The 21,736-nt window shown below is 52.1% G+C and overlaps 1 protein-coding gene across 1 annotated transcript in view; it reads left to right on the forward strand.

Moving 5' to 3' along the window:
- The first annotated feature begins 4,187 nt into the window (after positions 1 to 4,187).
- The window catches only part of DHRS7B (dehydrogenase/reductase 7B), a 28,756-nt gene continuing 11,207 nt past the window's right edge, over positions 4,188 to 21,736 (forward strand). The window contains exons 1-3 of the mRNA XM_066264499.1: positions 4,188 to 4,274; positions 11,815 to 11,993; positions 18,761 to 18,870. Coding sequence (XP_066120596.1) covers positions 11,828 to 11,993; positions 18,761 to 18,870 — 276 coding nt within the window. The 5' untranslated portion in view covers positions 4,188 to 4,274; positions 11,815 to 11,827. The remainder of the gene's footprint in view (positions 4,275 to 11,814; positions 11,994 to 18,760; positions 18,871 to 21,736) is intronic.

A 21,736-nucleotide genomic window follows, 5' to 3' on the forward strand; every position in this document is an offset into this window, starting at 1 on the left:
TGCCCATCTGAGGCATTGCTCCGTTGCTCAGCAACTGGGCTCTTCTTAGCGTCTGAGGTGAAAGCCATGGAGCCATCCTCAGTCGGCCACCTCAGTGCCCAGGGCCAACTCGCTTCAATCAAGCCATGGCTGTAGGAGGGGAAGGAAGAGAGAGAAAGAGAGAGAAGTGAGAGGGGGAAGGGTAGAGAAGCAGATGGGAGCTTCTCTTGTGTGCCCTGACCCCAGGAATCAAACCCAGGACATCCACACACCAGGCCAATGCTCTACCACCGAGCCAACCAGCCAGGCCTGCACATTCCAAAGAAAGAACTGGCCCTTGATTAGTTCCTGGGAGATAACATCTGAGTTCTTGGCTATCCTGCTCAATAAGACTCTCATTGTTTATCTGAGACTTGGCCAGGCACATGATTTCTGCTAACAATGTGATTTATGGTGAAGGCCTGCTCTTACTTGCTGGGTGTCCTGGACCATGCTGTATTAGTTTGACCTCTGGCTGAGTTGGAACTGGAGAATGAGAAGCTAACGTTAGTTATGTGGACACTCCATACCTATGTGACTGACAATAAAAACCCTGGACATCCCCTGGCCGGTTGGCTCAGTGGTAGAGCGTCGGCCTGATGTGCAGGAGTCGCGGGTTCGATTCCCGGCCAGGGCACACAGGAGAAGCGCCCATCTGCTTCTCCACCCCTCCCCTTCTCCTTCCTCTCTGGCTCTCTCTTCCCCTCCTACAGCCAAGGCTCCATTGGAGCAAAGTTTGCCCGGGCGCTGGGGATGGCTCTGTGGCCTCTGCCTCAGGCGCTAGATGGCTCTGATTGCGGCAGAGCAACGCCCCAGATGGGCAGAGCATTGCCTCCTGGTGGGCATGCCAGATGGATCCTGGTCAGGCGCATGCGGGAGTCTGACTGCCTTCCTGTTTCCAACTTTGGAAAAATACAAACAACAACAACAACAACAACAAAAACCCTGGACATCAAGATTCGGGTGATCTCTCCTGATTGATAACACTTTGTGTATGTTGTCACACATTGTCCATGTGATTCTACAGGAAGAAAATAGCTGGAAGCTCATCCCCAGATTCTCCTGGACTCAGTCCTCTTGCAGTTTTTTTTTTCCATTGTTTGTTTTAACCTGCATCTTTTTTTTTTTTTTTTTTACAGGGATAGAGAGAGAGTCAGATAGAGGGATAGATAGGGACAGACAGACAGGAACGGAGAGAGATGAGAAGCATCAATCATCAGTTTTTCGTTGTGACACCGTAGTTGTTCATTGATTGCTTTCTCATATGTGCCTTGACCGCGGGCCTTCAGCAGACCGAGCAACACCCCCCCCCCCCCCCCCGCTCGAGCCAGTGACCTTGGGTCCATGCTAGTGAGCTTTTTCGTTCAAGCCCTATGAGCCCATGCTCGAACCTGGGTCCTTCCGCATCCCAGTCCTACGCTCTATCCACTGCGCCACCACCTGCATCTTTTCACTGTAATAAACTGTAACCATGAGCATAACAGTTTGTTTCTGTTTTTAGTCCTGAGTCCTAGTGAACCCCACTGAAAGTGAGATCGTGATAAGTATCAGACTCTGCGGGGGCCGAGTCAGCTTCATGGGGTCAGCTCCTCACAGCAGCTTATACGTTGTGGGTAAGGTCAGTCCTCATAGTCAGCCAGCCTGAGGGTCAGCCCCACCCACAGAGGAGCCAACAGCAATCAAGACTCGGCTCCAATGTGGGGGGGCTCACATCACACACACAAGGAACATTCCTGGAGTACCTAGCTCAGGTGATCAGGAGGATTGTGCCACTGCGCCCCACAAGACATCTACTTCATAAGACCACCATTCCAAGATTGGGAGACATACAGATATACCTAATACACAGAAACAATTACAGAGAGGCAGCCAAAATGAGGAGACAAAGGAAATGCCCCAAATGAAAGAACAGGAGAAATCCTCAGAAAAAGAACTAAATGAAAACTAGGCAAGCAAGCCACCAGATAAAGAGTTCAAAAACAATGGTTATAAGGATCCTCAAGAAATTTAGGGAAAGAATGGATTAACTCTGTGAAAACGTAAAGAAATAGTAAACATCAGAAAGGACATAAAAACCATAAAAAGATTTAGTCAGAAATAAAGGATACAATATCTGAACTGAAGACTACACTAGAAAAAATCAGTAGCAGGCATGAAGAAGCAGAGGATTGAGTCAGTTATTAGAAGACAAGGTAGCAGAAAAGGGCCACTCAGAGCATCAGTAAGAAAATAAAGAATTGGCCTGACCTGTGGTGGCACAGTGGATAAAGCATTGACCTGGAATGTTGAGGTCTCTGGTTCAAAACCCTGCGCTTGCCCAGTCAAGGCACTTTTGAGGAGTTCATGCTTCCTGTTCCTCCCCCCTTCTCTCTTTCTCTTTCTCCTCTCTAAAATGAATAAAGTCTTAAAAAAGAAAAGAAATAATAACTAAAAACTTCCTAACCTGGTGAAGAAAAAAAGACACACAAGTCCAGGAAGCACAGGGAATTCCAAAGGTGAATCCAAAGAGGCCCACACCAAGACACACTGTTATTGAAATGCAAAATGTTTTAAAACAGAGAGAGAATCTTAAAAGCAGCAAGAAAAACACAGTTACCAGAAAGGAGTTCCCATAAGACTGTCAGCTGACTTCTCAACAGAAACCTTGCAGGCCAGAAGAGATAGGCAAGAAATATTCAATGTGATAATAAAGCAAGGACTTACAATCAAGACTAAGCTACCCAGCACAGCTATCATTCAGCGTCAAAGGACAGATAAAGAACTTCCCAGACAAGAAAAAGCTAAATAAATTCATCACTACCAAACCAGTATTACAAGAAATATTAAAGCATCTTCTTTAAGAAGAGGAGACCCTGGCCTGGTGACTCAGAGGACAGAGTGTTATCCAGGTATGCTGAGGTTCCAGGTTTGATCTCCAGTTAGGGGACAGACAAGAAGCAACTAATGAATGCACAGCTAAGTGAAACAATGAGATGATGCTCCTCTCTCTTCTCCTTCATCTCTCTCTTTAAAATCAATGAAAAATAAATGTTTTTAAAATAAGGGGAAAAACATCAAAATATGAACAATAAAATGGCAATAAATACATATCTATCAACAATTGAATCTAAAAAACAAAACAAATGAACAAGCATAACAGAAAGAAATTCATGGATACAGAGAACAGTTGGACAGTTGCCAGATGAGAGCGGGTTTGGGAAAATAAGTGAAAAAATGTGAAGGGATTAAGTAGTACAAATTGGCAGTTACAGTATAGTTGCAGGGATGTAAATATAGCATAGGGCATATAGTCAGCAATATTCCAATGACTATGCATGCTCTCAGATGGATGCAAAGTCATCAAGACGATCACTAAGTTATGTGATGTCTACTCACTGGAGTGTACACCTGAAACTAATAATGCACGTCAACTGCAATTTTTTTTTTTTTGTAATTTTCTGAAGCTGGAAACGGGGAGAGACAGCCAGACAGACTCCCGGATGCGCCCGACTGAGATCCACACAGCACGCCCACCAGGGGCGTCGCTCTGCCGCGACCAGAGCCACTCCAGCGCCTGGGGCAGAGGCCAAGGAGCCATCCCAGTGCCTGGGCCATCTTTGCTCCAATGGAGCCTCGGCTGCGGGAGGGGAAGAGAGAGACAGAGAGGAAGGAGAGGGGGAGGGGTGGAGAAGCAGATGGGCGCCTCTCCTGTGTGCCCTGGCCGGGAATCGAACCCGGGTCCCCCGCACGCCAGGCCGACGCTCTACCGCTGAGCCAACCGGCCAGGGCCTCAACTGTAATTTTTAAACAGAACAACCTTTCCTTTTCTGTAGCCCTTTGGAGTTCCTATTTTCTGGGTGGGATGCTACCCCATTCCTTAATCACTTAATAAAACCAATCAGATCTTTGTATTTACTGCTTGCATTATTTTTGCATACCACTGCTTCTCTTGGTCTATCTTTGCACCATCGGCATACTGTTTCAATTCGTATGGCTTTCTAAGAAGTCTTGATACGTGTAGGACACACTGTCCAACTTTGTCGCCCTTTACCCCCCAGGTATCACGGAACCCAAACCAACACCTTCCCCATTTTCCTCCGGAAGACGGGAAGGACGCCGTTACGTGCTGCGCCTCCTATCGGCGCCTTGAGGGCCGCATGTCCAACGCGCGTGCGCAGCCCAAAGGCTGTCATTGGGCGCAGCGTGGCGAAGGCGGTTAACGTCGCTTCCGAGGCGGACGCTGCGGCTGACGGCCCCACGGTCTCGGCGGCGAGCAGGTAGGGAGCGGGTAGGCAGGAGCCTGGGTGGCGAGGGGCGTGGGGTCCCGCCCAGGGCCTAGGGCACGTGGGCGGATTCCGACGCGACCGGATTCTGGGCCGGGCGAGGGGACAGGCGGGGGAGAGGCAGGCTGGGGCCGCTCGCTCGTGTCGCGCTCTCCCCGTGGGGCCGGGCTCCGGCGTCCCGGGGGATCGCGGCTGGAAGTGGGCGCGTGGAGGCCGCGGGCCCGCCCGCCCAGGCCCCAGCCCCGGCCTCGCCCTCGGCCCCGGCCCCGACGAGCTGGTGCTCCCGGCTCGTGCCGGTCGTTTCTGCACCGAGGAGCGAGGGGCGAGACTGGGGTCAGGCGCCGGACTCGGGCTGCGTCTGAGCTCGGTGCTAAGAGAGTTGGGGTGAGGCGGGAGACCCCGTTTTTCAGCAGGCAGGAGAGAGTGCTGAGTCCTGGGCACTCAGTCCTGGGAATGGCTGTGGTCGACGCCTCGCTCAGGGCCCTGCTTCCTCTGCCGCTTTCTGGCGACTTGGGGCGCCTGTCTTCACCTCTTACCGCTGTGTCTTCAGCTTGATCTCTGGAAATAACAGGCCCACTCCTGGGGTTATCCAGCGTCAGTGAGATCGAGCGCGCAGGCTGTCCTGCCGGGGAAGGCGGCCAGGCTTCCAGATTCACAGCGGACTGAAAATTCTGTAGTCCTCGTCATAAGGCTTGCTTTAAAGGAGGCGTTATAAATACGGATATACGTAAACTGTGTTTCGCTGAATTACTGGGTTTTGTTTGTTTGTTTGTGTTTTGTTTTTTAGGAAACAGACAACTAATTTGTTAAATTATTTTCCGTTGCAACATTTTTAATTTCTTTGGTGGGATCATATATTTTAGTACAGTATCTTTATCTTGGCTAATAGGGTAGTTTGGGGTTCTTTTATTCTAGAAAACAGAGTCTCAGACAAAAACATTGTGCTTTTGGAAAATGCCTTTGTCCTGATCTTTTTCAGAGTTGTAGATTGATTAAGCAACTGGTAGAAACAGAATAGTTACCATGTATGAGACTAATAATAAATCGGGGGGGGGGGGCTTGTATCTTGTGTAACTGAAAGATCTGTGTGGCCAAAGGGTGGAGAATGTCGGGAAGTCAGACACAAAATAGAGGTAGGGATCTTGTCCTGCAAGAACACTGCTCCCCAATCTTGGTCTATTTGCTTCTCAGAGCGTATCATCCCCTCCACAAAGCATCTGTTTTCCAGCTGGGTCTTGGAGCCGAGTTTCCTTTTTCAAACGTGGTTTCGACCTTTGGTTTCCAACAGGATGGGAATTGGGAATTAGAGGAGAGAAAAATAGCTAAATACGAGACTTAATCGGCTTTGATAATTTGCACTGCAAAGCTAATAGACACAGAGTGCCAATATTGTATTTCATCATATATGTCTCTGGTTTGCAAAATGATTTAATAAACATTGTTTAGCCCCAATATGGTCCAAGCCCTATGTTACCCACCTAGGATACAAACATTCATTTATAAAGACACTCCTTATACAATGCATAATTTAGTTTTGGGGGTTTTTAGTTTGTTTGTTTTTTTGCATGTGTGTGTGCATGTGCTAGACAGACAAGGAGTGAGAGAGATAAGAAGCATCAACTTGTAGTTGCTTCACTTTAGTTGTTCATTGATTGCTTCTCATACATGCCTTGACCAGGGGCTCCAGCCAAGCCAGTGACCCCTTGCTCGAGCCAGCGATTTTGGGGTTTTGAACCTGGGTCCTCAGCATCCCAGGTCTGTGCTCTATTCACTGCGCCACCACTGGTTAGGCTCACATTTTTGTATTTTTTTTTTTTTTTTTTGTACTTTTCTGAAGTTGGAAACGGGGAGGCAGTCAGACAGACTCCCACATGCACCGGACCAGGATCCACCCAGCATGCCCACCAGGGGGTGATGCTCTGCCCATCTGGGGCTTTGCTCTGTTGCAACCAGAGCCATTCTAGCGCCCGAGGCAGAGGCCACAGAGCCATCCTCAGCGCCCGGGCCAACTTTGCTCCAGTGGAGCCTTGGCTGCAGGAGGGGAAGAGAGAGCCAGAGAGGAAGGAGAGGGGGAGGGGTGGAGAAGCAGATGGACACTTCTCCTGTGTGCCCTGGCCGGGAATTGAATCCGGGACTCCTGCACGCCAGGCCGACGCTCTACCACTGAGCCAAGCGGCTAGGGCCAAAATCTTTTCTTTTTAAAAATATTTTATTTATTGCTTTGAGAGAGATAGAGAAACATTGATTTGTTCCACTTATTTATGCATTCATTGGGTAATTTGTATATGTGCCCTGACTGGGATTCCAACCTGTAACCTTGGCATGTCAGGACAGTGCTGTAAACAATTGAGCAACCCGGTCAGGGCCAACCCGGTCAGGGCAGGAGGCGCTGGACAGTTCTGGGCTTCCTCCTCGATCTTGTGATAGAATATTGCACTGTGTAGAGCAGGGGTCCCCAAACTACGGCCCGCGGGCCACATGCGGCCCCCTGAGGCCATTTATCCGCCCCCGCTGCACTTCCGGAAGGGGCACCTCTTTCATTGGTGGTCAATGAAAGGAGCACATTGACCATCTCATTAGCCAAAAGCAGGCCCATAGTTCCCATTGAAATACTGGTCAGTTTGTTGATTTAAATTTACTTGTTTTTTATTTTAAATATTGTATTTGTTCCCGTTTTGTTTTTTTACTTTAAAATAAGATATGTGCAGTGTGCATAGGGATTTGTTCATAGTTTTTTTTATAGTCCGGCCCTCCAACGGTCTGAGGGACAGTGAACTGGCTCCCTGTGTAAAATGTTTCGGGACCCCTGGTGTAGAGGATCTCAATTAATGAAAAGAGGGAATGAAAAAGAGAAGATCATTTGATTGTTTATTGTTAGATAAGCAGAGCTAAAGAATTTAAACTAATCTGGCCATCCATTCGTGCTGCACACAGCAAGGAGGAAGAGTGATGAATTCCTTTTCTTTATTCTTTCTCTTTACTCTGACATCCCTACCATCTTTCTAGATAAATAATTCAGCAATTGTAGTGATAATTGCTGTCATTTATCTGGGAAATATAGAAGCTTCTGCAACTGTGTAAAGCAGATAGTAGACATATTTTGCAGGTGAGGAAACTGGTTGAAATATTAAATAATTTGTCCAAAGACACTCACTTAGCCTGATTATTGGCATTCCAACCAAGGTTTGCCTGGTTCCAAAAACAGTTTACTTCTTCAATAAACAATTCAAATTATTTTTCACATCTCTCATTTATAATCACTAGAAAAATGGTAGCTGACAACTTGATCTTAGTGAAAAAGCAAGACAAACTTAAATTTAAAAAGATACTACTTAGTTGGGGGGGATGACAATGAATTGTAAGAAGCAAAATTTGGTTTTGTATTGTATCGGAAGGTGTAGTTGGACTACTGTAGCAACTGACACGGAGCCAAGGGAACTGGATAGAGTGGGAATATGAATGTATACAACAAGAAGGAAGTGTTGTAATGATTAGTATCTCCCTCCCAGCTTTAAATCAAGGATAATTGCTTTTTTTTTTCTTCTGTATTTTTCTGAAGCCAGAAACGGGGAGGGACAGTCAGACAGACTCCCGCATGCGCCCGACCAGGATCCACCCGGCACGCCCACCAGGGGGATACGCTCTGCCCCTCCGGGGCATCGCTCTGTTGTACCAGAGCCACTCTAGCACCTGGGGCAGAGGCCAAGGAGCCATCCCCAGCGCCCGGGCCATCTTTGCTCCAGTGGAGCCTCGGCTGTGGGAGGGGAAGAGAGAGACAGAGAGGAAGGAGAGGGGGAGGGGTGGAGAAGCAGATGGGCGCTTCTCCTGTGTGCCCTGGCCAGGAATCGAACCCGGGACTCCTGCACGCCAGGCCGATGCTCTACCACTGAGCCAACTGGCCAGGGCCAGATAATTGCTTTTTTAATGTAACTTCTTTGCACAGATAAGATTTTACAAGGCAGCTCTTGAAAGAGCCTAAATGAGATGCAGTATTTTATAGGTAAGACATTCAGATAGGAATATTTGAGAGACACATTTCTCTTTATTAGTTTTGTGTTATTGTCAGAGTTTTAATTTATAGCAATAGAAAAAATTAACCTGGCTGATGGCTCAGTGGATAGAGTGTTGCCCAGCGTATGGGCGTCGTAGGTTCGGTTCCCGCTCAGGGCACACAGGATAAGTGACCATCTGCTCCCCTCCCCCCTTTCTCCCTCTTCCCCTCCTGCAGCCAGTGGCTAGATTGGTTTGAGCATGGCCCTTAGCGCTGAGGGTAGCTTGGTTCGTCTGAGTGTGTCAGCCTCAGGCAGTAAAAGTAGCTCTGCTTCAACCCCAGATGGGGTGGCCAATTGGATCCCAGTCGGGGTGCATGCAGGAGTCTGCCTCACTATCTCCCTTCCTCTCACCAAAAAAAAAAAGAAAGAAAGAAAGAAAAGAAAATAATGAAAAAGTTCTATTAAAAAGTCCTTGGGATCAGGAGAAGACTTCTGGTATGGGAGAGTGAGGAAGTTGGCAAATCTCAAAACAACAACAAAAAACTTTAAAACAGGACAAAATTGTCAAAAACAACCATATCAGAATTCTGAAAATTAAAGACAACAATTTGGGAAGCATTGATTCATGAAAAACCACTGAGCATCAGGTAAGACCAGTGAGAAACTAGCCTTCTTACAAAGGGCTGACTGAATCCGGACCTGCAGCTCATGAGTTGATGCGGTCTCTAACCAAGCAGGGCAGGCTGTGGAACAAGCCGTCTCCCTGTTGGGGCAGAAAGAAAACAAAACAAAACGTGCCCAGCTGCTGTGTCAGCAAAGGGTGGCAGTTTTGGTGGCAAGTGAGTGGTGAAGGGTGGCAGCTTTGCTAGTCTAAGGTTGTGGCCCTCCCTGGGCAAGCAGTGGACCAGTGGACTGGCTGCAGATTTAAGAGAGCCTGTGAGAAAGACAGCGGTGGACAGGCTGGGTGGACTCCCACAGGTCGCGGTGACTGGAGGCTGCGTACCCGACCAGAGAAGTCCCAGCGTCGACATCCCTGGAGGACGGAGCGCATACAGAGGAGGTGTAGGGGCCTGACTCAAAGTAAAAGCTGAAGAAAACTTGAAAATTGCCTGGACTTTCTGCTTTTCATAACACACACAGATCTACCTGCAAAAGATGGAACCTCGACTTGTTTGAGGCGTTGGACACAAACCCTGAGATATATAATAGGTTGACCTCTGAAATAGAAAGATAGAGAGTCCCAAGTAGAAAGCTGGCCTGTGGGCTGAGGATGGATCCCATTAACCTTGTGCCATATTTTCCCTGGACAGAGGGGTCCCGAGGGCCAGGAGATCATGGCTGGCGTGCAGTGTTGTCAGGTGCTTAGAATCCTGGAAGTGTCCAAGACGATGTGTAGGACACTCCTTGTGTTTCTCTCTCCTTCATGTCCTAGACCAGGGGTCCCCAAACTTTTTACACAGGGGGCCAGTTCACTGTCCCTCAGACCATTGGAGGGCCGGACTATAAAAAAAACTATGAACAAATCCCTATGCACACTGCACATATCTTATTTTAAAGTAAAAAAACAAAACAGGAAAAATACAATATTTAAAATAAAGAACAAGTAAATTTAAATCAACAAACTGACCAGTATTTCAATGGGAACTATGGGCCTGCTTTTGGCTAATGAGATGGTCAATGTCCGGTTCCATATTTGTGACTGCTAGCCGTAACAAGTGACATGACGCGCTTCCGGAGCCGTGATGTGTGTGTCCAGCATCACTGGAAGTAATACTGTACGTGAGCGACGCTATGTACCCCTCTCACTGACCACCAGTGAAAGAGGTGCCCCTTCCGGAAGTGCGGCGGGGGCTGTGGTCTGGGGACCCCTGTCCTGGACTCTTGGCTTGGATTCTGACCAGGTCCATGAAAGGGCAGTTTGTTAGAAGCTGCACTTGGCCTCCCGTGGGAGCCTTGCTGAGTGCGTTGGTTTTCATCTTGCTCTTCCCTGGGTGTGGCCAGCGGTAGAAGGAGTTTTTCAGAACTCTGCTCTCTCCTTGTTGCGGTGGCCTCGATGACGGTTATGGTAGCCACATTGTCTGATACAGACCTTGGGACGTGGGATCCCAACTTTGTCAAAAGTTTTTTCCTGTTTGTTAATTTAATTAAAAGTAGGAAGGCATGAAAATTTAAAATTAAAGAGGAGTGTATATTTAACGAGTTTTCTTTATTTGGGAGAAACCAGTTCTCATAAATTGAGACTTTTGAGACAGCCTTGGAAACCTGCATGCTGTGAAGCTACTTCCCAGACCAGAAGGTGTCAGCTGGTTGGGTTGTGATGATGCTGACAGCAGCTGCCTCCGCTGAGCACGCTGATCCGTGCGCTCATGCATCTGGCCTCATCACAACCCGCAAGGGGGGTACTCGCGCACCCTCACCGTACAGACGAGGGTCCTGGACGCTCAAAGCTGTGACGTCCCTTCCGCGGGCTGGTGAGTGGCTGAGCCAGGATGTGGGTCCAGACAGGCTTGTTTGAGGGTTCATCCTTGTAACCCCTGCACTGCCGTCACCCAGCTGTAGTTAGTCTGTGTTTCCCAGGGGTCTCAATAACCTCTGAATCTCGGGAGGCCACAGGCTAAGTATTGGTGTTACACACACACACACACACATTGTCTCTCTCTCTCTCTCTCTCTCTCTCTCTCTCTCTCTCTCTCTCTCTGTCTTCAGTGGTATTCTGGCTCAGCCACCAGGGTCGGTCTGGGGCAGAGAGCAGGGTCCTTTCCACCTGGCTGACCTAATGGAACTCTGGTTCCCAGCCAGAGGCCACACCATGATGTCCTTTTGTGAACAGTGTCCCTCACCCCACCCTGGTCATCCTAGGCAGCAGCTGGTTCCAGGTGACTCTGGGTCAGGCAGGGTAGTTCAAGTCGGGGCCTGCCTGGCGTAAGGATCTGTGATTGCCCAAGTCGGTGCCCATGCTTGGCAGAGAACAGCTCCACTGTGAATTCCCTCTGGGTGTCCATGAGGCCTGTGGCCAGGAGTACGTGTGCGGCCATCACAGATCCGTCCAGGGCAGCTCCAGCCAGGAACATCCATCTTCTCAAGTAGGAGAGTCAAGATTGATAGGGTTTTCTTTGTTTGTTTTTAATTCTAGTTTCACAAATACCCAGGAATTTAAAATGATAATGGGGAAAAATGATAATGGATATTAAGTTTTCCAAAACAGGGTTTCAGAAGGAGAGTCGGTGGGTGCTGATAGGCTAGTGCCTTCTGAACACTCCCCAGGTGACAGGTCCTGAGCTAAGTGGCTCTCCCAGCTGGGCCAGGTCACTGCCCAGCCCCGAGAGGCAGTGCTGTCTGCTCACGTCAGTGCAGGTGAGAGACAGACTCCGTGACGCTGGGCAGCAGACGTGGTGCTCAGGCCTGGGAAGGTGTGTGCTGGACTCAGAGCTGAAGTCCTCACTGGAGACATCCACTCCGTGGCAGACTGGGGGGGAGGGGTTGGCAAACCTCTTGAGTTCTCCATCTCTCATCACTGGTCTGTTTGGTTTTGGTTCTTCCAGGAAGAGTTGGCTGATGGTGAGGGCCATGGACTTCACCCCCTCCACGGCCATCCTGCCCCTGCTGCTCGGCTGCGTGGGACTCTTCGGCCTCGTCAGGTTGCTGCAGGGCATGCGGACGAAGACCGACCTCCAGGGCGCGGTCGTGGTCATTACAGGGGCCACGTCGGGGCTGGGGCGAGGTGGGTCCCGAGGCTCTGCTGTGGGGGGCAGGGAAGGTGGCGGGGTCAAGGAGCCGCCCAGCTGCACAGGCACAGATCAGCGAAGCTGCTGGGTGACTCAGGAACGAGCATGTTGCTGTTCGTGGTCCAGCTGGTAAAAGCAAGAGCTTCAGTGCAGTGAGACTCAGCACCAGTGTTGGGAGGCAAAGGCCAGGGAGGAAGACCATGGCCAACTGGAGACGCGTGTCCATCCCGGGGGCCGCCTCACTCAGCTCCCGCTGGTTTTCAGATAGGCCCAGTTTTCGAATGTAGACAACTGATGACCTCTGAGGGCCACACAGAGCACGCCTGTTCCTGGTTCCACCAGCACCCCTTCTTCAGGACGCCTCGGGGTCACCTTTCTGCCCTGGGCCCAGCTCTGCAGGGCTGGGAGTGGAGCAGGTGAGCCCTCAGCGGCCTGGCTTCTCCAGCTGACCCACTCAGGCTCGGGGAGCAGGCTGAGCATCGGCCCCGGGAGGTGCGTGCCAGGACCCGGGTCTGGGTGAGCGTCGGCCCGGGGAGGTGCGTGCCAGGACCCTGGTCTGGGTGAGCGTCAGCCCCGGGAGGTGCGTGCCAGGACCCGGGTCTGGGTGAGCGTCGGCCCCGGGAGGTGCGTGCCAGGACCCGGGTCTGGGTGAGCGTCGGCCCGGGGAGGTGCGTGCCAGGACCCTGGTCTGGGTGAGCGTCAGCCCCGGGAGGTGCGTGCCAGGACCCGGGTCTGGGTGAGCGTCGGCCCCGGGAGGTGCGTGCCAGGACCCGGGTCTGGGTGAGCGTCGGCCCCGGGAGGTGCGTGCCAGGACCCGGGTCTGGGTGAGCGTCGGCCCCGGGAGGTGCGTGCCAGGACCCGGGTCTGGGTGAGCGTCAGGACACGGGTCTGGGGCCGGTCGCCGCCCCTCCTCCCAACACAGAGGAGTTTGTGGTGCTGTCCTCAGCTCCCTGCCAAACGTGCACATGGACCAGTAATGGAGGGGGGCGTGTCTCACCCCAAAATATGCCCCTTTGCCATACTGATGATTGTGAAGTAAAGTTACTTAAGAAAGTCAGCGCAAGGACAGGACACTCGGACCCTGTTTTGCTCCCTTGGAAGCAGGAAGTGAATCTGCCACGTGAAAGTGTGTGCCCTCCCTGACAGAGTCAGCGGTGTGGTAACTGTGGTTGGGGTGAGGGGGATTTGGAAATAATGGGGGGATACACTCTTACAGTATATGGTTGTCTAACCACTATGTACACCTGAAATGAACATAAGATACTGTAATATTTAATGTGAACTGTAATTGAAAACTTATGTTAAAACGTACTCTCCCTGTACCAGGAGGTAGAAGGACCCTCACCACCAAAGATGGTGACCACGGGGCCAGAAGGCTGTAAAACAACCTTGTTAATTCTGCACGAATTCACTCCCCAGAGCTCGAACCCCTGGATCCTGTCAGTTCTTCACAAATTTACTGGGTTTCTTTTTTATTTTTTTTTGTCTGAAAGGTATGAAAGCTGCCTACTTTGGTCACTTCTTAGAGCCTCATAATTTTGGGGGGGCTCTGTACATAGAAAATTAAAAGTTTTCCTCCTGTTAATCTATCTTCTATCAACTTAATTATTAGACCAGCCACAGACCTTAGCAGGGAAACGGGGTACAAAGGGCAAACTGAGGCTCGTGACGTGGAGCCTCCGCTCCTCCTTGGCCTCTGCACACAGCGTGCATCACACCAGTGTCTCATCCACACCAGCTCCACTCCGTAGAGAGGCCAGGGCGCCCGGATTGCGTGTGCCCACCTTGGCTGCATCCTTTCGTGGGTGACGGCACAGCCCGCACTGTGGGAGCCAAGTGCTGGGACAGACGGACAGAAGACAGGGTCCTGTCCTTCAAGGAGTTCACAGTGGGACAGAGAGAGGCGGGGTCTTCCCTCAGGGCACTGCCCGGTCAGCAGTGGAGGCAGGAGGTGCCCTGGGTCCTTGCGACTGAGATTCGGGAAAGGCATGACTTGCCGAAGGCGTCTAGCCAGACAGTGTGGAGCCAAGGTTTATTTTGTATCAACTGCTTTTTAGAGAGAGGAAGTGCGGGGAAGCATTCGTTTGTCGCTCCACTTAGTGTGCACTCCCTGGTGCTTTGCGTGTGTGCCCTGACCGGGAGGAGACCTGCAACCTGGTGTTGCGGGATGACACTTGAACTGACTGAGCTAACTGGCCAAGGCATGAAGCAAGATTTGAACTCACATCTCTGACTCCAGAACCCAGTCCTGTCTCCCTGAGGTGGATGTGGCCAAGGGAGAGGCAGTGTGAGTGAGCAGGGCGGGACTTCACAACACGCCTGATGCTGGGAGCAGCAGGGGTGTGCAGGGGCTAGTGAGCACTCGGGGTGTCGCCGGAGCACAAAGGAGCCGGGAGGGCCTTGTCTGCAGTCAGGGCCTTGCAGTTGGCCAGGGGTCCTGGGAAGGCTTTCAGGGGTAGGGGTTCATTTGTAAGTCGCTGTGATGTTTCGGTGAGGTCTCCGAGGGTGAGCCCTGGGTCTGTCATTAGATATCCACGCCTGCATGGGTACAGCTGCCTCCAGGCCCTTTGCCACAGTTGGTCCTCTGACCTTACTCAGATACTATATATAGCATGGTCAGCAGCTGCTTTTCTTAATCTCAGAAGCATTTATTCAGAGTCCTTGAGGCGTATGTAAAAGTTGGCTGACATGGAAGGTGTGGAGTTGCAGGTGCTCCGATACAGGGATGTTTGAGGACATTCGAGACCAGCATTGTTCTCTTCTCGTTCCACATGTCCTCCTCCAGACAGCAAGACTGTGGGGGCCGCACAAAATAGAATTGGAGAAAAACCCCATGCGTATATTTAGATAGTTACAATGTCAGCCATTTCGGGAATTCCAATCACTCTGCTTGTATTCTGCCTTGATTCACATTTTAGGGACAGCACTCCATATGGCTCTTAGGAACAGGTTGTTTCACAGCCATCTCAAGTGCCAGCGCCCCTGTGCTGCCCGTCACGGGTGTGCTGCCCTCAGCTTCTGTGCGGGGGAAGGTCCTGCGTTGCCCTCAGCTTCTGTGTGGAGGAAGGCCCTGCGTTGCCTGGTGCTCAGGAGGTTGGGGTTAGGTGAGGAGTCAGCAGACCCCTTTCCGCACTCCTCCTCGCTCGTGTACTTGAGTTAGGTCAGGTGTTCTGGACACCCTCGTTAGCCAGCCCGAGCCCTGACACTGTGAACAGCTACGTGGCTTCACAGCAGGCAGAGCGGGCAGCCCCGGAGGTCACCTGGCTGCCCTGGGTAAATAGCACCTGAGACGTCCTTTCTCCCTCGACCGCCTGCCTCCCTGGGGAAGCGGTCAGTCTGCTGTTTCCGTTTCTGTCCCTCCTGCACAACTAGTTTCTTCCCCTTTGGCTCTGCTAGGAGGCCGAGCTTAAGCAGGACGCAGGCGGCCATTCTCCAGACCCTTGTTATACCACTGTGCCCCCCCCTTTGGTTCTGTGTGTCTGCACCCTTTAGTGCAGACCTCACAGAATGTCCATTTTGGGGGGGTCAGGACAGGACAAAATGTGGTGAGGAAGCCAACAGAGCTGGAAACCCCTGATTTTGGGGAATGCGGGTGAGCAGTTCTGGCCTCAGGAATGCAGCCTGCCTGACCTCCACCAACCCTTGAGGCCTTGGCTGCTCCATGGAGAAGATCAGGATGGGCAGGACAGGGGCTGTGGCTGACCAGACCACCCAGGGACGGGCAGGACAGGGGCTGTGGCTGACCCGACCACCCAGGGACGGGCAGGACAGGGGCTGTGGCTGACCCGACCACCCAGGGACGGGCAGGACAGGGGCTGTGGCTGACCAGACCACCCAGGGACGGGCAGGACAGGGGCTGTGGCTGACCAGACCACCCAGGGACAGGCAGGACAGGGGCTGCGCTGTGTCCAGACTTGTGCACGTTGTCAGGATGAGCCAGTGAACAAGCCAAGCAGATCTTCAGAGACGACACAGCACCCCTGAAAATGCATTGATTTAGCACACTTAGCACCTCCTTTGGAAATCTGCCTGGGCTGTGGGGGGGGGACTGGCCTGGGCGGGCAGTGGGGGGCTAGCCTGGGCGGGCAGTCGGGGGGCTGGCCTGGGCTGTGGGGGGGGCTGGCCTGAGCGGGCAGTGGGGGGGGCTGGCCTGGGCGGGCAGTGGGGGGGGCTGGCCTGAGCGGGCAGTGGGGGGGGCTGGCCTGGGTGGGCAGAGGCCACGCTGTAGGAGAGGCTGACGGAGAACTGGAGTGAGAGCACGAGGCTTGTGCCACAGACAACCCAGGGTTCAGCTTTCTCTTCTCAGAGGATCCTGGAATTTCTTCTCCTCTCATGTTCGCTTTAAGGAATTTTGACACTTTTGGGGGGAAAGGGCTGTCAGACCAGGGCGCCCTGCCTGGACCCTACGACCCCCTTACCCCCCAGAGAGGAAGTGACAGCCTTGACCCCTCACCCTCTCGGGGCAGCTCCCGGGACAGGCCTGTCCCTCTGTGAGCCACGGGCACCAAGACGCCATTTGACCGGCTTGGCTCCCGAGACTCAGCCTGGGCCCAGAGGTCGGCTGGAGGCTGCCGAGGCCTGTGCAGACCGGCCCGTGGGCGGCGGCAGGAGACGGGCCGTGCAGACCGGCCCGTGGGCGGCGGCAGGAGACGGGCCGTGCAGACCGGCCCGTGGGCGGCGGCAGGAGACGGGCAGTGCAGACCGGCCCGTGGGCGGTGGCAGGAGACGGGCCGCGCTGCTTTAAACCCTCAGCCTCAGTTTTCGCCAGCAGTTTGTAGAACGTGTTACAAAGGCAGCTTAGAAATACAGAAGCCCCTCTTCTGCGGAGCTTTTGTTCTAGTCTTTGTGTCCCCTGCTGTATCTACTGTAACTCATTCAATCCCACGCTGTCTTTATCTGTACCTTACATTACAGGAAAGAGAAACAGGTTACAACTTAACTCAAGATCTCAGAACCAGTGAATGTTGCAAGTCAGAGTTGAACACAGGAAGTCTAGTCCACTCTCTTGGCCACTGGCTGTCCTGGTTTTCATAAGTTGTAAGATTTCAGGGACTGAACATTTAGTTAGGACATGTTGGGGGCCAAACAAGCAAGAAACTTGAGGACCTCACCCTCTGCTTCCTCCCTCTCCTCCTCAGGGTTAGCCCCCGGGTCCTGGTGGTCTTTCTCTCTGACCTCAGGGGAGCTGCGTGGAACCCTTGCTGGTCCTAGAGATGGTGCCCCACCCCAGTGGTCACAGCCCCCTCCTGAGATTCTGACACCAGAGCTGGGAGGAGACGAGTTCAAGGCCCTCCTGTTTGGCGGGGCAGTTGTGTCACTGAGCACAGAGCTGCTGTGGCCCCACTCCGTCCAGCGCAGAAACCAGACGGGAGGAGCAGCGCTGCCAGAGCTGGGTTCCTGCTGCCAGAGGCCCTTCCCACGTCTTGGCCTTTCGGCTTTTTCTCCTAATCCTTGAGCTATTCTAGAATCCTGACAGATCCTCTTCCTGCTTTGCTGCAGTGTGAGTTGAGTCTCTTTTCTTGCCACCAAAAGAATATGGACTAACAGGTGCCTGAATACTTCTGGACTCCTCACCGAGTCTTAGTTGGGTCTGCATCACTGTCACCTGGAATGCAGTAGTGGGTTCAACAGAGCCTGGCCTCTTCCAAGTCTCTCTCCTTCCCACCCAGCAGGGGGGAGCCTTTTAAAATGCAGCCACTTTTTTCCTGACCAGGCGGTGGCACAGTAGATTGAGTATCAGACTGGGACACCAAGGACCCATGTTTCAAAACCCTGAGGTCCCCGACTTGAGCCTGGACTCATCCGGCTTAAGTGCAGGCTCACTGGCTTGAGCCCAAAGGTGACTGGCTTGAAGCTCAAGGTCGCTGACTAGAACCCAAGGTCGCTGGCTTGAGCAAGGGGTCACTCGGTCTGCTGTAGTCCCCCGGTCAAGGCACATATGAGAAAGCAATCAGTGAACAACTAAGGAGCTACAACAAAAAATGGATGCTTCTCATCCCCCTCCCTTCCTGTCTGTCCCTATCTGTCCCTCTCCCTATCTCTCTCTCTCTCTCTCTCTCTCTCTCACACACACACGTACAAAAAACACAGCCACTTTTTATTGTCTGTCGCTGTTGTGGGCACTCAGCACACTTCAGCTCTTCCCACACCCGTGTGTCACTTCCAGCCTCACAAGGCTGATAAGCTACTTTCTGTTACCCGTTCAGCTGCATCTGTCCTCCGTGCCCCTCTGGCTTGTGAGTTCTGCCCGGCACTCTGTGGAAAACAGCCCCTGGGGCCTCCCAGCGGAGTCCTGTGTTTCCTCAGAATCTGGAAGTGCAGCCTGGATTGTGCTGTGTAGAACTCGGGCCTCGGCAGACACGTGGCACGGTATCTCACGCTGCCTGATCACTGGACGTATTGCTTGAACTTGCTAAGCTTCCGCAGTTGTGAAAACGGGGATGATGTGCACAGGGTTACTCAGAGCTAAAGATGATTATGGAAAGTTCCGAGCATAGTTCTTAACAAATCTGCCAACCAGCTCCTGCCTCTCTCTCGCCCTGTGGGTGTCTGTCACCACTGAGCGTGAGCTCCAAGGCAGCAGCTCATTTGTCCCTGGGCCTGAATGTGGAGCTCCGTGCCTGGTCTGTAGCTGGGGCAAAGGCTCACATGTTCAGTGTGTGTAGAAACAAGACGTATTCTGAAGCACCGGGTGAGTCTGAACTGTGCCGGGGAAGAAAGACTGGATCTCCTCAGCCATCAAGGTTCTCTCTCCTGCCTCTAGATTGCGCCAAAGTCTTCTGTGCTGCGGGCGCTAAGCTGGTGCTCTGCGGCCGGAACAGGGAGGCCCTGGAGGAGCTCGCAGAAGAACTTGCTGCTTCTCGGGCCACCCAGGTGAGCCCAGGGGGGTGTTTTCTGTTGGGGAGGGGCGCAGTCTGTCCTCTGCTGAAACAGGGGCCCACTCCCGGGTTCTGGACACACAGGCGTGCACATGGTCACACTACGAGGGAGGCAGCAGGTCTCCTCGGCCTCAGGAAGAACGTCCTACATTCCAAGTTCCGACCCCACCCCTTACTAGCCCCCCTTCACCTTGCTGAAACCCACTCCTCTGTTTTTCGTTGGGGGAGGGGAAAGGGCAGGTTGGTGTTGACTTTAACTGTGGGAAAATTGACACAAGTGTTTTATCATTTTACCCATTATAAGCGGCGTTAAATGTACTCACAATGTCTGTAATTATCACCATTGTCTATATACCCAAATCCTTGCTGCTTTTAAGCTTCTAAGTCTTGAACCTTTGTCATTTTAATTATAATATGTCATGGTGTGGGCTCTCTGTGCTTCCTGAACTTGTCATTTTTCCTTACTAGGTTCAGTCATTATTTCCTCAGATAGGTTCTCGGTCCCTTGTTCTCTCTTTTCTCCTTCCGGTTCACCTGTGATGTGGATGTTATATACTTCATGTTGTTCTAAAGGTCCCTTAAAGTATCCTATTTTGTATCATTCTTTTATTTATTTTTTATTATTTTAGTGAGAGAGAGGATTGTGAGAGCCAGAGGCAGAGACAGACAGGAAGGGAGAGAAATGAGAAGTATCAACTTGTAGTCGCATCGCTTTAGTTGTTCACTGATTGCTTTCTCACATGTGCCTTGACTTGGTGGCTCCAGCCAAGCCCGTGAGCCCTTGCCAAAGCCAGTGACCTTGGGCTCAAGCCAGCGACTATGGGGTCATGTCGATGATCCCATGCTCAATTCGGCGACCCCATGCTCAAGTTGGAGAACTCTCATTCTACCCAGATGAGCCAGTGCTCAAGCTGATGACCTTGGGGTTTCAAACCTGGGTCCTCGGCATCCCAGGTCAACACTGTGTGCACTGCGCCCCCACCTGGTTAGGCTTATTCTTTTTTTTTTTTTTTTTTTTACAGAGGCAGAGATAGACAGGGACAGACAGACAGGAACGGAGAGAGATGAGAAGCATCAATCATCAGTTTCTCGTTGCGAGTTGCGACTTCTTAGTTGTTCATTGATTGCTTTCTCACAAGTGCCTTGACCGTGGGCCTTCAGCAGACCGAGTAACCCCTTGCTGGAGCCAGCGACCTTGGGTCCAAGCTGGTGAGCTCTTTGCTCAAGCCAGATGAACCCGCGCTCAAGCTGGCAACCTTGGGGTCTCGAACCTGGGTCCTTCCGCATCCCAGTCTGACGCTCTATCCACTGCGCCACCACCTGGTCAGGTAGGCTCATTCTTTTTTCCTTCCACTTACCTGGTTGAGTGGTGGTGTTTTTACCTTGACTTCCAAATAATTGATTAACACTGTACTTCATCCAACCTGCTTTTCTTCCAGTGTATTCTTCATTTCTGACTGGTTGGTTTTTATGGTTTATATGTCCTTTCTTATGCTTTTGCAGTGCTGAGTACCTTATAGTATCACTAAGTTCCTTGAGCATCCTTATAGCCATTTTTCCTAACTCTTATCTGATAACTTGCTTGCCTCCATTTTATTTAGGTCTTTTTCTGGAGATGTTTCCTGTTCTTTCAATTCGGGGCCTGTTTCTTTGTCCCCTAGGTTGGCTGCCCCTGTGTGTTCCCTCCTGGGTATCGGGTAGATCTGCTGTGACTCCCAGTCTTGGCAGGTGGCCCTCTGTCTGTAGTAGGTGTCCTGTTGGGTCCAGTGGTGCAGTGTCAGTGATCACCTGACCGGGGTGCTCCAGGAGTGTCCCTTGAGTGGGTTGTGTGGGCCCTTCTGTTATGACTGAGTCTTGATTGCTATCGGCCCCTTGTACATGTGGGACTGACCCTCAGCTCAGGCTGGTGGTTTCTCTGTGAGGCCCAATCCCAGTGGCACTGACCACACAGCCCAGGGTCTGGTGCCTGCGAGCTCTCCCTTTGGACGTGCCGCTTGTGAAGCTTATTGGGTCCTGCTCTGATGCTGTCTGGCCATATGAAAGCTGGCCATGGGGTGTGTTGGTCCTGGGCCTCTGGGAGGGGCTCTGGTGTAGGCCAGTGTTAGACTCTGCCGGGCATTGGCCCTGGGCAGCCTCTCTGGAGCTACAGAGCCATCCACAGTCCGTGCTGCTTCTGCTGGGCCTGGGTGTGCACAGGAAGGACCCAGCTGCACAGCAAGGCTGGCTATGGCCAGTTCTGGGTCTGGACGCAGGTCTCCAGAAGTTCCAGGGCAGTACTTGAGTTGCGTGAGGTAGGTTCTTGTTGAGCCACCAGGTAGGGGCGGGGGGTTCACCAGATTGATACCGATTCAAACACAGTGCCAGTGCTGGCCCTGAGGCCACTCAGCAAAAGTCCCCAGTTGTACCAAGTCTAACTGCCTCCTGCTGGGTACTTGTACGCCTTTGTGGGGAGTGGAGTCTTAGGGAGTCGTCAGGGTGAGGAAAGCAGAATTAATAGAGCCCAAGGAGACAAAGTGAAAAAAGAAAAAGGCCCTATGAAAGGAAGGCTTACTCTACTCAGGTGTGCAAGGGAAAAGTGGCCCCTGTCCTTGAGCCACATAACTCAGTCTGTCCCAGCTCCTGCTGGGAGGAGCCTGCGCTCAGCAGGGTGGGGCTCCAGGAGTCAGAAGGTCGGGACTAATGGATCTCCCATGAGCTGGAGGTGCTGGTCAGGCTTCGTGGAAGATGGGGGGTGTGGCCCTGTCCCAGAGCCACACAATTCAGTCTATCCCAGGTACTGCCCAGCCCTCAGCAGGGGGAGCCACCAGGAGCCCCAAGGGTGGGGTCAGCAGATCTCCCATGAGGGGGAAATGCCAGTCAGG

The sequence above is a fragment of the Saccopteryx bilineata genome, chromosome 2, assembly GCF_036850765.1.
Source record: "Saccopteryx bilineata isolate mSacBil1 chromosome 2, mSacBil1_pri_phased_curated, whole genome shotgun sequence".
Classification (NCBI taxonomy): Eukaryota; Metazoa; Chordata; class Mammalia; order Chiroptera; family Emballonuridae; genus Saccopteryx; species Saccopteryx bilineata.